The following is a 17767-nucleotide window of genomic DNA, read 5'->3' as shown; positions in this document are numbered from 1 at the left end:
AATGCACTCAAGTGTATTAATGCGCTTAAAAAAATTCACTTTCAATTTTGTAAGGTGTATTATTTGTATCAGTGGAAATGCACTCAAGTGTATTAATGCGCTTACAAAAATTCACTTTGAATACTCAATGAAGTGTATTATTTGTATGACTGGAAATGCACTCAAGTGTATTAATGCGCTTAAATAATTTGCTTTTAATTCTGTAATGTGTATTATTTGAATGACTGGAAATGCACTCAAGTGTATAAATGCGCTTTAAAAAATTTACTTTGACCATGAAGTGTATTATTTGTATGTCTTAAAATACACTCAAGTGTATAAATGCACTTAAAAATAAACTTAAGCGCACTTATTATCATAATAAACGCACTTAAGTGTATTATTTCGTGGAAAAAAAATACACTTAAATGTATAAACACACTAGTAAAAAGTGTTTTTTTTAACAGATTAAAATACACTTGTTAAGCAAAAAATACGGTGCCAATAACATGCGCATTAAATGCGCATTTAATGTGCATTTAATGCGCATTAAATGCGCATTTAGTGCACTTTTTCGAGAAGGGTATGATTCAATTTTTTCTTCCTGACCTAATACTGGAAATCCAAAGTAAAATTTCATACAACTTTCATTAGTCCTTGACTAATCATGCATGATTCACTGATTCATAACAGGTGTCATAAAATACCCAGCTGATCTCACTTGTAGTTATCTACCATTATTAGTGATTACGATAATCTTTAGAGACTTTTAAACTCAAAATGTAAATCAATTACTATCAAAGTGTTGTTTATAACAATAAGATCAAAGATGTTATTGTTAAAGTTAAGTTCATTTTTTTTTAAACTACAATAAAAAAATTAAATCATAAAACTCTGAATACATTAAACACTTGTGCTTTCCTTCTTTTGTTTAAGGTAGTAATAAGCAAGTTGAAAGCAATAAATAAATATCTTTGAAGAACGCTTTGGCACATGCTACAAAGGTAATTGAAAATAACTTAAATAAATATGCAAAGATTAATCATGCCAATCTAAGGCACAATCATTTCAAAACAAAACTATACTCTCAAGGCAGTGAAATTAAAAGTATCAAATAAATTATCATACAAAATACAAAAATTAACATTTAAAAAGTTTCTTCAAGGGTTAACATTATTTGAAACCATAGTTTTAAAAACATGATTGCAGAAATAAATACTGTAAACATTGCACATGCATAAAATTAATTGAGTTAATTGATTAATGGTCAAGAATTTAGACAATGTCTGATTCTTAAAATGACGATAAAAATAAATATCGGTGAATGTTTTAGTTTTCTGTAAAGAACTTCCACTACCAAATTTTAAAAGTTTATGCAGATTTGTAATTGCAAAGCCAACTGCTTTCTTTTAGTTTTCCATTTTTACTCAAAGAGCATCAAAAATGACTAGTAACATACCTTGTAGACATTCAAATATCAAGCCACAAGCAAAGCCTGAAAAAGTGGAAATAACATTTCACAAGAAAAGATAATTAGTGTTTATCCCTTTTCACAAGCTAAGCCCTTTAAAAGATCAGTGTCTATCACTCTCCACAAGCAATGTCCTTTAAAAGGATCAGTGTCTGTCACTTTCAACGAGCTAAGGCCTTTTAAAGGATCAGGGTCTTTCACTTTTTACTACCAATGTACTATTTAAGTATCAGCATTAATCACTTTACACAAGCAAGGTCCTTTTAAAGGATCTGTGTCTATCACTTTTCACAAGCAATGTCCTTTAAAAGGATCTGTGTCTATCACTTTACACAAGCAATGTCCTTTAAAAGGATCTGTGTCTATCACTTTACACAAGCAAGGTCCTTTTAAAGGATCAGTGTCCATCACTTTTCACAAGCAATGTCCTTTAAAAGGATCTGTGTCTATCACTTTTCACAAGCAATGTCCTTTAAAAGGATCTGTGTCTATCACTTTTCACAAGCAATGTCCTTTAAAAGGATCTGTGTCTATCACTTTTCACAAGCTAAACCTTTTAAAGGATCTGTGTCTATCACTTTTTACAAGCTAAGCCTTTTAAACGATCAGTGTCTATCACTTTTCACAAGCTATTAAGCCTTTTAAAGGATCTGTGTCTATCACTTTTTACAAGCTAAGCCTTTAAAAGGATCTGTGTCTGTCACTTTTCACAAGCTAAGCCTTTTAAAGGATCTGTGTCTATCACTCTCCACAAGCTATGCCTTTTAAAGGTTCAGTGTCTATCACTTTAAACAAGAAATGTCCTTCTTAAGGTTCAGTGTATGTCACTTTTAACAAGAAATGTCTCTTTTAAGGATCAGTGTATATCACTTTTAACAAGAAAAGTCTCTTTTAAGAATCAGTGTATATCACTTTTAACAAGAAATGTCTCTTTTAAGGATCAGTGTATATCACTTTTAACAAGAAATGCCTCTTTAAAGCATCAGTGTACACTGTATATCACTTTTTACATGAAATGTCTCTTTTAAGGATCAGTGTATATCACCTTTAACAAGAAATGTCTCTTTTAAGCATCAGTGTATATCACTTTTAACAAGAAATGTCTCTTTTAAGGATCAGTGTATATCACTTTTAACAAGAAATGCCTCTTTAAAGCATCAGTGTATATCACTTTTTACATGAAATGTCTCTTTTAAGGATCAGTGTGTATCACCTTAAACAAGAAATGTCTCTTTTAAGCATCAGTGTATATCACTTTTAACAAGAAATGCCTCTATAAAGCATCGGTGTATATCACTTTTGACATGAAATGCCTCTTTAAAAGATCAGTGTATATCACTTTTCACAAACTTAATAGGTTTTAGAGCTTCAATGTTCGGCATTTCTCACGGCAAATGAACTGTAAAAAGTTTGGTGCTAATACTTTTTCACAATTAAAGGTAAAGTTTTAATCTTTTTTCAAGCAATTTCCTTTGGAAAGTTGAGTGATGATCACTTTTCCCATGCAAAGTATGTTTAAATGTTCATGTTGAACAAGGCCTGTTTTAAACAAGCTTTAACAATTTATCCTGCAACAAGAATGGATTAACATGTTATCCAATAAAATTTCATCAACATACAATTCATGCTGACCCCAAATCTGGATCCATTTCAGTTTAACATTTACTACAAGAGTACATTTGGAATCATCAAATTACACTAATTGTCTAGGCCTTCAGTTGATTGTTTTTAGTCGAGAACTGGTGCCACTTGTGAGAATCTCTTGTATCCATAGTAGCAGAGAACACCAAAGATAAGGACTGTCGCCGCCTTGCCAATGAACTTCATTGATGAGTCGAACACTGCACCCTACAATGAAAAGAACAGTATTTTGATACATGCATATCACTTTGTTATTGTTAAGCACTTTGGATTTACAGACTTGTACCATAAGTCATAGTCAACAAGTACTGAATACCTCATTCAAATATTGTACTTAAAGAAGACACTCATGTGGATCTATCATTATCAACATGGAGGCCCTTAGGCGTTCACCTCAGTTCAAATTAAACCAATTTTCAAAGACTTGACCTGTTGACCATTTTTTACCACAATCAAAACATGGCCTTCATATTGTCTAGATAAACATTCGGACAATTTTTTATCAAGATTGAGTCATACGTGTGGCGTCTTAAGTTTTAATATGACTATTCTATTAATGGACCTGTTGACCTAGATTTTGGAAACAAATGACCAAGATTGAAACTCTTTCTAAATATTTTCAATACAAATATTCTGATTAAGTTTCATCAAAATTAAGTAATAAATGCGGCTTCTTGAGTGGTCCCAGGGCTTTTCCAAGATTTTATTTGGCAAACTATTATTTTATATGCATGTGATAAGAATCGAACTTAGCTAGCATAGATATTGACAAATTAACCATTCTGAAATAATTTCATCAAGATTATATATCTTTATGAAACTTTTGCAGAATGTTTGTTTTGTCTATATCTATTCTAAGTTTTATTCTTATCACATGCATATAAAAAAAAGTTTGCCAGGAAAACAAGCACTGCTCTGGAAGCTACATTTTTTATTAATTTAATAAAAACTGTATTTTCTAGAGCAGTGATTATTTTCCTTCTTTATAATGTACCCATAAGAAGTACTTTACCCAATCAACAAAAAATTGTCTTATTCCCAATTGGTCCCGAAAACTTTCCAAAAGGAAGAAAAATTGCTTGAATTTCGTTCCAAAAGCGCAATATCTGCCATGAAACAAAAACAATTAGCACTAAAACTAAACATCTCAGTAAAAGGTATGCAAAAGAATATGTTGGTTGGTTAGTGCAATTAAGTACCTGTACCAGGCAATGAAAAAAGACCCAAATCCCAAATCTGAAGATTTCACAACACGAATTTTCCCAATGTCAGGGGACTATACTCCAGACATGAAAAAAAACAAGGGTTCTTTTCACAAAGAGATGAGGTATTACACCTGGATTCCTAGTATCCACATGCTTCCTCTTTCACAAAAAGATAAGACCCCATGGCTTTTCTTTGACCACCAGATAACAACATCATGCAAAACTCTTAGAAAGCACCTACCCATCCGCCGTTGTTCTGTACCCATGAGCACACTTTCTCCACTATGAACTCCAGCGACCACTGCACAAGATCTCGGCACAGCTCTATGGTTCTGTACATGGCTGCTATGGTAACATCGACACAGAAAAAGAACAGCACAATGATTTTGTGCCTGGTGATGCCACCTTTGAGTAGTTCGGAGAGCATTGCTCTGAACTGCTCCCTTGCAATAGGGCTGCTGCCTTGTCGCTCCAATATCTACAAATAGGACAATATTTAAAGCAACAGTCCAGAAATAAGTAAATAACAAGAGATGTGTTTGCCAGAAACACAATGCCCCCTATTGCACCACTTTGAAATAAAATTTCAATATATCATTTAGCCGGTTTAGAAATTATCTCTCTTTTAAAGCTTATTACTTCCCTTGCATTGTATTTTTTGACTTTTGACCTTGAAGGATGACCTTGACCTTTCACAACTCAAAATGTACAGCTCCATAAGATACACATGCATGCCAAATATCAAGTTGCTACGTATCTTCAATATTGCAAAAGTTATGGCCAATGTTAAAGTTTTCGGACAGACTGACGGACGGACGGACAGACAGTTCAAATGCTATATGCCACCCTACCGGGGGCATAAAAACAACACTACAGTTATCTTGCAAATGGACATCATCAGAATTCATGTTCACTGGAATATATACTTTAATTATTGATCCCTTTAGGGGGTTTGGCTAGCAATTCTTTATTTTCTTGTATTATTGTAAATTTTATCAAGCATTTCACTAGTTTTATGTCAAGTTAGTACAGAATAAAACAAATGAAAAATTAATGGAATTAGCCTTTATCACATGCTATACCCTGTTTCCCATGTAATATAACCATTACGAATATTTTTATCTTACACATGTGTAATATACTTTTTTAGCATTTTCAATGGCTTATTTTCGTTTGATTGACCAATCGCATTTTGTTATTTCGCTGAAATGACGTTGCAACTTCAAATGACGTAACAAAATGTAAACAACATTAGGGATTTATCATTATGTTTGCGTAAATATTTATTTAATTTGCTCATTTAAAGGCATGTGATAAAAAAGATCTGACACTCGTCAATTCATAGTATATTTTATTAAACTCGTCCAGGAAATTCGTTAGTAAGCTCGCAAAAGACATGCTTACTAACAAAATTTCTAAACGCGTTTAATAAAATATGGTATGATATGAAAACTTGTGCCAGATCCTATATTTGTATGTTTACTTTTAAATAGAAAGCTTCATTTTAGTCTTTAAATGTCCATGCAATTTTATTAACTCTTTCAGTGCTGGAACCATATTTTGAAGGCATTTGCAAACAGTTTGGATCCAGATGAGACGCCACAGAATGTGGCGTCTCATCAGGATTCAAACTGTTTGCTATTCTGATAGTATTCTTTGAACAAGATGTGTTTGTGAAACACAATGTCCCCCTATATGACGTTTGACCTTGAAGGATGACCTTGACCTTGACACTTCACCACTCAAAATGTGCAGCTCCATGAGATACACATGCATGTCAAATATAAAATTGCTAGCTTCAACAGTCGTCGAAATTCGCACTAGTCCGACAGCAAAAAACTAGTATTTTTTCTTTCGGGCTTGTAGGAAATCCAATTTTACAAGCCCGACGTGCTTGTACAATTCATTAAACAGAAAACGAGTTCCACTTTCATTTTCAATATTTGTAAACAAAGTTTTGAGCCGCTTAAATCAACAGCCGCTTATGTTTTAACACACTGCGAACACGTGCTGGGCAATCAGCTGATAATTGGATTACTGCGCATAAAGCGCATGGTTTTGTGATTCCCAGATTACTATTATGTAAAATAAATGTTTTGCGTTGCGTTCGGGACACAGAGGTAATGGCCGAACAGTAGTCATTCAAGTACGTCGTTGAGGAATGCAAATCTGAGGTAACTGTGATCGACGCATTTGTCAACTGGCTTTTTGTAGAATAACCTGGCACTTAATTGCTTATATATTTTCTGGTGGTTCAGGTTTGCTCTCTCTTTCACATGGATATATGGGATAACTTTCTGCTCATTTTTTACCTAAACTTTATGTATATATTTATAATTGTGATTTGATTGAAATCCGTGTGTGAAATTAATTTCTTCTTATTTCAGGATCCGAAAGAGGCTAGCTCAGATGACGAGGAAGCTAACTTGGATGAGGATGAAATTAATAAGAGATTTGTATTGTATTCTAAAGATTGAATAAATGAATGCTTCTTTGAATGTTTTATGTCATGTTTATCTGCATTTTTAACAAAAATGTTTGGGCCAGTAAAATCTGACTCGGGCTTGTTCAAATTCCCATAGTTCTAGCCCGACTTGCTTGTAGATTTAAATCTCAATTTCAATGACTGCTTCAATATTGCAGAAGTTACATTACAGGAGCAATTTTGACCCATATATATGACCTAGAAGGACGACCTTGACCTTTCACCACTCAAAATGTGCAGCTCCATGAGATACACATGCATGCCAAATATCAAGTTGCTATCTTCAATATTGCAAAAGTATTAATAAAATAAGCGATTTGGGCCACATATATTTGACCTCTGACCTTGAAGGATGACCATGACCTTGACCTTTCACCACTCAAAATGTGCAGCTCCATAAATTACACATGCATGCCAAATATCAAGTTGCTATCTTCAATATTGCAAAAGAATTCATAAAATAAGCGATTTGGGCCACATATATTTGACCTCTGACCTTGAAGAATGACCTTGACCTTTCACCACTCAAAATGTGCAGCTCCATGAGATACACATGCATGCCAAATATCAAGTTGCTATCTTCAATATTGCAAAAGTATTCATAAAATGAGCGATTTTGGCCTCATATATTTGACCTCTGATCTTGAAGGATGACCTTGACCTTTCACCACTCAAAATGTGCAGCTCGATGAGATACACATGCACGCCAAATATCAAGTTGCTATATTCAATATAGCAAAAGTTATTGCAAAATGTTTAGGTTGACGCAAACCAACCAACAGACCAACCAACCAACAGACCAACCAACCAACCAACAGACAGGGCGAAAACAATATGTCCCCCACTACTATAGTGGGGGACATAAACAAAAATCGAATACAATGCTAATTTTAGAAATTCAGCAGACAACTTTTTAGCAGACGACAAAATTCCCAGCATTCAAAGGGTTAATCAATAACGAGTAGGCTTCTGATCAAGATTTATGAAAAAAGGAAATTCTAACGGTCAACACTCAAACAATATAGAATGTAGTGATGATTTTGATTATATCCCATACTACCTTTACCTTCAAGTTTAAGCTAGCTGTTTCTAGTTTAAGTATGTAGCAATAAAATACCCTATAGATATGCTGATATCATAGCGAGTCAGTTACAAATTAATCGATTGAACTGCAAATAAACTGACATCAGCATAAACAAACTTGTTATTTCATTCAATCAGATATTGAGATTGTTAACAAAGCGTTACCTTTATCATAATAGACATTACCCGGTAAAAAACATTGTACTTGTATTGCTTAATGATTATTTAGTGGTTCAAATTGATGTAAATATAAGGCAACCTTTCTTCACTGGGGGAAAATATATTCAAAATAACTTGCTCTCTGAGGAATTGGAAGTCAAATCATTAAGTAAAACCTTGCATCGAAGACTCTAGGGGCATAAACATGCACTAAAATCTAATTTCTAATATGTGTCTAACAAGATATGTGTTTGTCAGAAACACTATGTCCCCTTTTGAAGCTATGTATTTGACCTTGAAGGATGACCTTGATCTTTCACCACTCAAAATGTGCAGCTCCATGAGATACACATGCATGCCAAATATAAAGTTGCTATCTTCAATATTGCAAAAGTATTAATTAAATGAGCGATTTTGACCCATATATTTGACCTTTGACCTTGAAGGATGACCTTGACCTTTCACCACTCAAAATGTGCAGCTCCATGAGATACACATGCATGCCAAATATCAAGTTGCTATCTTGAATATTGCAGAAGTTATTGCAAATGTTAAAGTTGGGGCAAACAAACAAACAAACAAAAAACCAACAGACAGGGCAAAAACAACATGTCCCCAACTATAGTGATGGGGGACATAAAAATGGTTGAAATGGAACTATTGTGTCAAGCAGTATATGTCCATTACAAGAAGCCATATTATACTTACTTCATTAGCTTTATTTCGCACTTTTTTTCTTTCTTTGCTTTTGGCAAAGTCATCAGCATATCTCCTCAATTCTGTACCCACTTGAATCCATGCCTGGTTCTTGTGATCCGATGGAGTACTTGAAGACACATACAGTACAATTAAAATTAAGACTTCCATGAGAAAAAAACACAAAATAATATTAAACTATCCAAGCTCATATGATGAATTTAAAACAAAAATTTCTTAGGTTGGAACATGCCTGTATTTGTTGTGTGTTTTTTTTATTAGAGTTCACAATTTCAATTTCAGTCATTTGCAAGTCTTTAACAACTGATTCAAATATTTAACAATAATCTAGGGTTAAATTGAATGCTAAACCAGTAAAGGTTCCATATTGCCTCTATGTGGACTCCATTAGTGCAAGTCCATATGGGACAGCCCTTATTAAGTTCAGATGGGGCCCGTTAGGGGCACTGTAAGGAAAACATGTATACTGTATAATAGTTAATACAGGAGATGTATAAGTAAGTATTTAATGAACAAAATAGTGTTTGTGCTTGTTTTTGTTGACACTGTTCTGAGCGATTGCTATCGTATCTTTTAACATTTATAGAACACTCAATAGCAGATAATGATATTATGGAGGGACCATTTGTGCCAACATTACTGCAATTTAGGTCTAACAACATCAATGAACAGTTGTGTGAAATGCAATTTCGAAATACCATTACGCAGCACGAAGAACAAAAAAAAACTTAAGTTTTTACAATATTAATGTATTTTACAGTTCCAGTTATCATATGTTTCATTAGGGATGTTGATAACTCTTAACTCATATCTGCCTTCTTAATACATGCACGTACCAGTACAATTTTGGGCATACATGTAGAACAGCTGATTACATGTTATTCAATATTATTAAGTTCTGTGCTCAATAATATAAAGTTCTGTGTAACATTTATAATGAACTTAACCCATTTATGCCTAGTGGACTCTCCCATCCTTCTCAATTGGATCAATTTACTTCCAACATTGGGGATTTCTAGTATACTTATTTTTTATATTTAGAATATTTCTTACAGAAATTCCTTTAGCAAACAACGCAGACCTTGATTAGACGCCACATCACGCAGCGTCTCATCTGGGTCTACGCTGTTTGCCAAGGTCTTTTTTCTAAACGCTAGGCATAAATGGGTTAAGCCATGACAGCGCAGACCTTGATTAGACGCCACATCACGCAGCGTCTCATCTGGGTCTATGCTGTTTGCCAAGGTCTTTTTTCTAAACGCTAGGCATAAATGGGTTAAGCCATGACAGCGCAGACCTTGATTAGACGCCACATCACGCAGCGTCTCATCTGGGTCTACGCTGTTTGCCAAGGTCTTTTTTTCTAGACGCTAGGCATAAATGGGTTAAGCCATGTCACAGTTTTCAATATTCGTAAAATTGCGACACTTCGTTAAAATATGTTTCCAGGTTGGTTTAGGAAGACAGGTTATGCAATTTGTAAATATTTAAGATATTAACTTGTTATTTTCTTATAATAGATTATGTACTAAGGTTTTGGCACACAATCAACAATAAAAATAGACCTTGAAAAAGACATGAGACAACGTCCAAAACTGCAGGAGGCAGAGGGATGTCAACATCATCCCAATACACAGTTCTAATTCTAGCCGCAAGGCGCAGCTTATGACAAATTTTATTTGCAGTCACCTACCCAGGGTTGCTGGTTAGGGGCAGATATGGAGGCAAATCCTTTTTCTTTGCAAACATAATATTGCATGTTTAAGTTTGCAAACTTTGAAAGAATCATATATGACCTTCAAGGAAATTTCATTTCTGTATGAGCAATAGTAAGCAGGTGAGTCACACATGTTTGTCCTCTTGCAAGGTAAAACGGTTAAAGCCTTTATTATACATTACTTACCACAAGTGCAGCTCCTTTTGTAACAGCTCTGGTGTGATTTGTTCATTTTCCACCTTGTTCCTCTCTTTACAGATTTCTTTCACTAAAAAATTTGAAAACAACACCTTTCCTTCTTCCTCTGTTTCCTCTTGAGAGACAGGTGTCTTTCCCATTTCATTGAATAAAAGCTTTTTACTATTATCTGTTTTAATATCTATAAATGGTAGGTTTGCTGCAGATTTTCTTCTTTGACGTAGACTTTTCCCTTGAGGTTGAATTTCCAACATTATATCACATGACAGTAACTTAGATAGTTCCAATTGTCAAAGCTGATGTGAGTCTTGTGATTCTTCGTTACTCTGAAATATTTCATTTGCATTATTAGTAAAACAAGAATTTGTGTTTGATAAGCTCATGTGTCCCCAATTGGTGGTGGTTGCTAGATAGCCAATTAGGCTTGGGTGATTGGGAAAGGGCATAAGAGGTATTCATATCAGAATCACAGAGACCAAAAAAGGTCAATTGGGACATGCGACTTAATAAAAGCGGGCTAAGATGGCCTTAGGCTTAGATCAGTCATCAGTAATGTGGCAATAGTGGCATAATCAGTTTCAAACCCAATGTTTGACTTAAACAATCTGTGTAGAGGATCACAACCTGAAGACATACCAAATATAATATCAATTTAAATAAATGGCCTGCCCTCTTGATTTTTTTTATACTTTGGGGAAAGGTGGTCAGGACCTTCAGGTGGGACATTAAACAGCAAAACGGGAAAATTGTTCGTATTTTTAGATGAAAATGATTACATGTTTACATTCTACCTTATTATTGAACATTAATCATTTTCTATGCTAGATATACTAAATTAAATAATGCTAAAACTAGGTAAGTTTGAAGCAAAAAGTGTCAGATTATTTACAAAATGTCTCTAACTAAGTTGATGTTTGTCCAAATTAATTACTTTTTTTTTAAATTAAGTTAACATTGTGAGGGAAATTTTAAATATAGTATAGAGGAAAAATACATTAAACTTTTGAGCAGGTAAATGGGGCCCTAAATTAGCCCTAAAGAAATCACTGCATGGTGCCCCACACCCCATCCACTGTATATTTTGATCACAGGGTCATGATTTGAAAACACTTTGTGAAGGAGAACTATATGATGTTCCATGCCAAAAGCAGCTAAATAATACACCTCTTGGCCATTTTGTTTAAGAAATATTTTTTTTAATTCACTTTACAAGTCTATTAATATAATTATGTGACCCTGGGGCGAGGCCAGTGATGACCCCAATGGCATGATTTGAACAATTGTTGTAGAGGACTACTGACGATATGGGTGGAAATTATCATAAGTAACACATGTTGCAGCAGGCTGTGTTGCTGAGACCAACAATAACAAATACAAGATTAGACTGGAAATGGCGCGGCAGAGGCCGACGCGTATCCACATGCTGCATGTTTGACCCAGGGGCGCCCCAGGGTTGGTAATGGGGCCATGCATAGTTGAGATTGATAGTACTGTCATAGGAGATGTTCAGTATCCATTTGAAGTTCATCTGTGCAGACATGAACAAGTTAATGTAAAATTAACTAAAAATTATGAGTGAAAATCTCTGACCCAGCCACACCCCAACCTCCATAACTTTTGAACCAGGGGTCAAATCAAAAATTCAAATAGTGAACTGTCACTCATATGCTCATAGCTACTAGCCTACCATGTGTGGCAGTTTCAAGCTTCTAGTGCTAATAATGTAGGTGGAGATAGTGGCCAGGACGGACGGACAGACAGCGGAGATAACCACATAATACAGTGTTTTTTTTCACCTATAGGGGAATGGTGGCGGGGCCCTCCAAAGGGGAAAAAGGCGTCGTTTTTTAGTAAAAGGGAAAAACAAAAAATTCACTCTTTTATATAAAATGATATTTATTATATAAATACACATGTATGTATGAATGTAATATTCACAGCTGAATGTCTCTGTCCTTTTTCTTAAATATACATGTATATCAATGACTTTTCTACATTAGTTTCAGACAGTTCAGCCTTCATGCACAGTCTCAGTTTTTCTAGCCATTTTGAGTCTAATTGGGATTTTTTAAATGGATTACATGGCAAATAGAGCATTTTTAATCAATAAAATAGACCAAATGGAATGTTTTATCAACAAATATTGACACAATATAGATACATCAGGCCTTTCCCTGGCCATTTTGGGAAAAAAATGCAATTCATGTGAAAAGTCAACTGATTTGGGAAAAACTAATTTAATATAACCCTTTATAATAATTCAAAATCATATTAATTATAGTTATATACTTTGTTAGTTGTTTATGAAATAAATTAGAAATATATTTATCATTAGACAGTTCTTTCTAAAAAAAAAACAAAAAAACTTTCTTTTTTAACATCTGGAGGGGATTTTTTCTACAAAATGGGGTAAAAAATATACTCTCTTTTGAGGGGAATGGGGCCGAATATCGGCCCCGAAATTGCCATAAAAAAACACTGCAATAGATTTCAAAATCTAAATGCAGACCCTAAGTTCAAGGTCACAGGGGTCAACAATTTTATGCGCATGGAAAGGTCTTGTCCAGATACACATGCTTACCAAATATAAAAGCAATATCTGAAGGGACACAGACGTTATGAGCTTTTTTTTTTAATCACGGTCGCAGATTTCGAAACCTAAACGCGGACCCCAAGTTCAAAAATTTCATGCCCATGGAAAGGTGTTGTCCAGATACAAATGCGTACCAAATATGAAAGCAATATCTGAAGAGACACAGTAGGTATGAGACTTTTTCGAATCGTGGTCGCAGATTTCAAAGCCTGAACGCGGACCTCAAGTTCAAGGTCAAGGTCACAGGGATAAAAAAAATTATGCGCATGGAAAGGTGTTGTCCAGATACACATCCATTACAAATATGAAAGCAATATCTGAAGGTACACAGTAGTTATGAGCCGTTTTCGAATCACGGTCGCAGATCGCGAAACCTGAACGCTGATCTCATATTCAAGGTCAAGGTCACATGGGTCAAAATTTGTATGCACATGGAAAGGTGTTGTCTAGATGCACATGCATACCAAATATGAAAGCAATATCTGAAGGGACATAGTAGTTATGAGCCTTTTTCGAACCACCGTTGTGGATTTCGAAACCTGAACCATGACCTCAAATTTAAGGTCAAGGTCACAGGGGTAAAAAATTGCAGGCGCATGGAAAGGTGTTGTCTAGATACACATGCATACCAAATATGAAAGCAATATCTGAAGGGACACGGTAGTTACTATGAATGCGCCTTTTTCCGATCGCGGTCGCAGGAAAATCTCTGACCCATCCCAAAGCTTTTTACCCAGCGGTCAGATTAAAATTCTGTCGCCGTCACCATCGCACAAATGCTCATAGCTACCATGCGTGTAAGTTTCAAGGTTCTATTGCTTATAGTTTAGGCGGAGATAGTGGCCACGACGGACGGCGGAGATATTATAAACCACATAATCCCCACTTTTTCTCCGAAAAGCGTGGGGATAATAACTCTTTAATTAACTTAACTTACCAGTAGTATAAAGTGTAATATCACTGATAATATATTATAATAATAAAACATAACATTAAAAAGTATAGTTATTAAAAACATTCAAAGCGATTCGATCCTTTAATGGCTTTTATACAAAATTGCAACACAGAAATAGATCATAATTTTTTGGGGATCCTACTTTTTGAGTAGATACCGTGCATTGAAGCTTACCAGCACAATTCAAAAACTTCAGTTATTGAAAGCTGATCTCATACGTGTGACAACTGACATAACAAAATACGCAATAACAGCTGAGTCATGACAGAATATAGCAACAAAATAAGTTGAAACGATATGTAAATCAAATCATTCAAAAGAAACAGCACCAGTTAATGAAGTCCAAAACAGTTTATTACCTATATAGGTTCCAATTGCAAGAACACATATAACACGTTGGTACTTTCTATTCTCCTTTTCGGATTTTGAATCACTTTAGTCCCAAGACGCCGCGCGAAATAAAATGGATTTCCCAATTTGATTAAAAATAGCACTTTTTGTTGCCGACTACGAAATCTATTTATAGCTGGACAATCCTGCTACAGGTCATAATACACTAAATAATTTCCCTATATAATTCAATGTAAATGCGACAACTTTGAGCGAAAATAAATGCAACATTTTGCACATAGAGACCCCCATAACCATACCTTTTCTTAAAGGCCATTCTAAGCGGAATCGATTTATGCAATAAAAAAGATATGTCATGTACAATGCAAGAAAGAACTTGACACAAATCAAAAGCGACTGTTTTTGCAACTTTTTTTTCCGGCCGTTTCTTAGTGGAATGTAACCTTTTCTAGTGCAATGGTTTACGATAGTCTTCACGTGTATCATATTTCAGGGATTCAGTAGTGAACACCTATTCATGCCCTACCATTATCACCGCAAGATAACACCCGAATAATGGTAAAAAGTGTAAAACATGCCTTCCTGTCAACTATGATATTTTTTTAGAGAGTACAGCCCTACATGAAGCGATCATTTAGTGTATTGTAACCTATAAGACAACGTTTACTGTTAACATCGCGAAAAATAAGCACTTCTCGATAATTATAAACCTATTTTCTATGTGCATGCCAATTTTCAGACCGTTCTTTCACGTAGAAATGCTTGAAAATGCATTTTATTATAACGCCTGATAAGCCATGTGGCTTTCGCGTTCGGAGCTATGATTTATAACGGGCGTTCAGGCGTAAAACACGATTACCCTAAATAATTACAATCGGTCAAAATACTGGAATATTGTTACAAGCTATGTAGAAAAAGAAGTAAACAACTATTAAAACGTGTTCATGAGCTCTTTCAGTACAAATTGTAGCGATTTGAGATGCTCAAGACGAGTTTTTGTACGTTTTTTTTCTTATTTTCCTCTGAAAACGTATTTTCTTCTTAGAAACTCACGGTGCTCCTTAAATTCGTGAAACAAACGCATTTATTCCGTGAAATTTGCCAAAACGCGTCATATCCCACTAAAAAAATGATGATTTTCTGTAAATACAGCTCCTTTGTGACTAGGCCTGGTTTTGCGTTTAGGTCATAATACACTAAATAATTTCCCTATATAATTCAATGTAAATGCGACAACTTTGAGCGAAAATAAATGCAACATTTTGCACATAGAGACCCCCATAACCATACCTTTTCTTAAAGGCCATTCTAAGCGGAATCGATTTATGCAATAAAAAAGATATGTCATGTACAATGCAAGAAAGAACTTGACACAAATCAAAATCGACTGTTTTTGCAACTTTTTTTCCGGCCGTTTCTTAGTGGAATGTAACCTTTTCTAGTGCAATGGTTTACGATAGTCTTCACGTGTATCATATTTCAGGGATTCAGTAGTGAACACCTATTCATGCCCTACCATTATCACCGCAAGATAACACCCGAATAATGGTAAAAAGTGTAAAACATGCCTTCCTGTCAACTATGATATTTTTTTAGAGAGTACAGCCCTACATGAAGCGATCATTTAGTGTATTGTAACCTACATCGGCTATCTCCGGACTCATACGTAAGATGGAATAAATCGTCTGCTGATCATTGATTTTTGTGAAAAATCGTCTGCTGATCCACTCTGGATCAGCAGACGATTTATTTCATAAATCAATGATCTTACGGAGGAATCCGAGATAGCCGATGTATCACGATTGCTGCTGATCCAGTGTGAAGGCAATCGGTTTGAGGTCATAGTATACTAAACATTTTCTCTTTATAATTTAATGTAAAAGCGACAATTTTAAAGTGATATTATGGGCATTTTCACTGTTGAATTGAGCTGAAAAGAATTAACAGGTCAAAAGAATTAGTTAAAATGTGGTAACTGACCAATTATCTACAACTCATCTTGCCACTAGTTGTTTATAAAAAATATTATTTTTTTTTCGATATTTTACATGACTCACCCAGTCCTCTAAGCCGAAATGATCCGTAAAACAAAATTGTGTCTTTGTGTTGTATGAACGAATCTGCATGAAAACTACATTTAAACTCACATCGTACATCAATCATTTCTGTCGTCAGTTGTCGAAACGAAAGTACGGTTGATATTCAAATGGATTATTATTCTCTTTCCGGGATATTGTTTTAGTATGTTGATGCTGCATTAACAAATATAAGTGTATATGAAGTGAAAACACCAAAAATAAACAACGGTTGCGATAGACACCTATATACTGTTAGATGCCCATAATATCGTAATATAGTAACATTACTATTCAAAATCAACGAACATTTCGTACAATTGTTCACCAAATTAACTTAACCAATTAAAAATCAGTGTTCCTTATGGCAATTGCCAAAATTTCAACGTCAGATGTGGTCTGGTAAAATAGATGTTTGTAGATACAAAATGCTCGTTTTTATCATTGTTTTGCATATCTATTCATACGACACATGAACACTAAATGGTGTTCCTGTGTCGTATGAAAAGATATATTCGCGGGAATTAATTGTGGCCACAAATAAATAAAAACCAGCATTTTGTATCTACAAAAATCTATGTAATCATACCACATCTAGCGTTGAAATTTTGGCTATTGCTACAAGGACCACTGATTGTTAAGGTGTTAACCTTAATTTACGAAATACTTAACGAAATTTTCGTTGATTTTGAGCGTTATGAGACTTTAAGCGAAAACAAATACAACATTTTGTATAGAGATCCCCATAACCATACTTTTTCTTAAAGGCCATTCTAAGCAGAATCGATTTATGCAAAAGATCTGTTATGTTCAAATTAAGAAAGAATTTGACACAAATCGAAATCTATGGAATGCCTAGTCTGTCTCCTTTTGACTATTAATATATCGGAAGTTTCAATGAAATGATGTGGGTTAAAATCATATGCAGTGTGCGTGCCATATTATGCTGTGTGGTTGTGATGGTATGCTGTGTGTGTTTGTGATGGTATGCTGTGTGTTTGTGATGATATGCTGTGTGTTTTTGATGATATGCTGTGTGTTAACCAAAGTCTGCTGTGTGTATTTCATGGCATCCTGTGTGTTTGTGATGGTATGCTGTGTGTTTGAAATGGTATGCGGTGTGTTTATGATGGCACGC

At 34.7% G+C, this 17767-nt stretch overlaps 1 protein-coding gene across 4 annotated transcripts; it reads right to left on the bottom strand.

Moving 5' to 3' along the window:
* Positions 1-569: 569 nt before the first annotated feature.
* LOC127878943 (apoptosis regulator BAX-like) lies at positions 570-16726 on the bottom strand. 4 transcript variants are annotated; one of them, XM_052425509.1, is made up of 5 exons: positions 16612-16726; positions 10644-10981; positions 8732-8849; positions 4538-4774; positions 570-3298 (listed from the first exon to the last, which is right to left on the bottom strand). In XM_052425509.1, the coding sequence occupies exons 2-5, from the start codon at positions 10907-10909 to the stop codon at positions 3179-3181; spliced, it is 741 nt and encodes a 246-aa protein (XP_052281469.1). In that variant the 5' UTR covers positions 10910-10981; positions 16612-16726; the 3' UTR covers positions 570-3178. The 4 variants fall into 4 exon arrangements, with proteins under 4 accessions (XP_052281469.1, XP_052281468.1, XP_052281470.1 ...); XM_052425508.1 differs by lacking the exon at positions 16612-16726 and adding an exon at positions 14563-14711; XM_052425510.1 differs by lacking the exon at positions 16612-16726 and adding an exon at positions 14378-14454.
* Positions 16727-17767: the final 1041 nt, after the last annotated feature.

Source organism: Dreissena polymorpha, chromosome 4 (genome assembly GCF_020536995.1).
Source record: "Dreissena polymorpha isolate Duluth1 chromosome 4, UMN_Dpol_1.0, whole genome shotgun sequence".
NCBI lineage: Eukaryota > Metazoa > Mollusca > Bivalvia > Myida > Dreissenidae > Dreissena > Dreissena polymorpha.
This window is presented reverse-complemented; position numbering and strand designations above follow the sequence as displayed.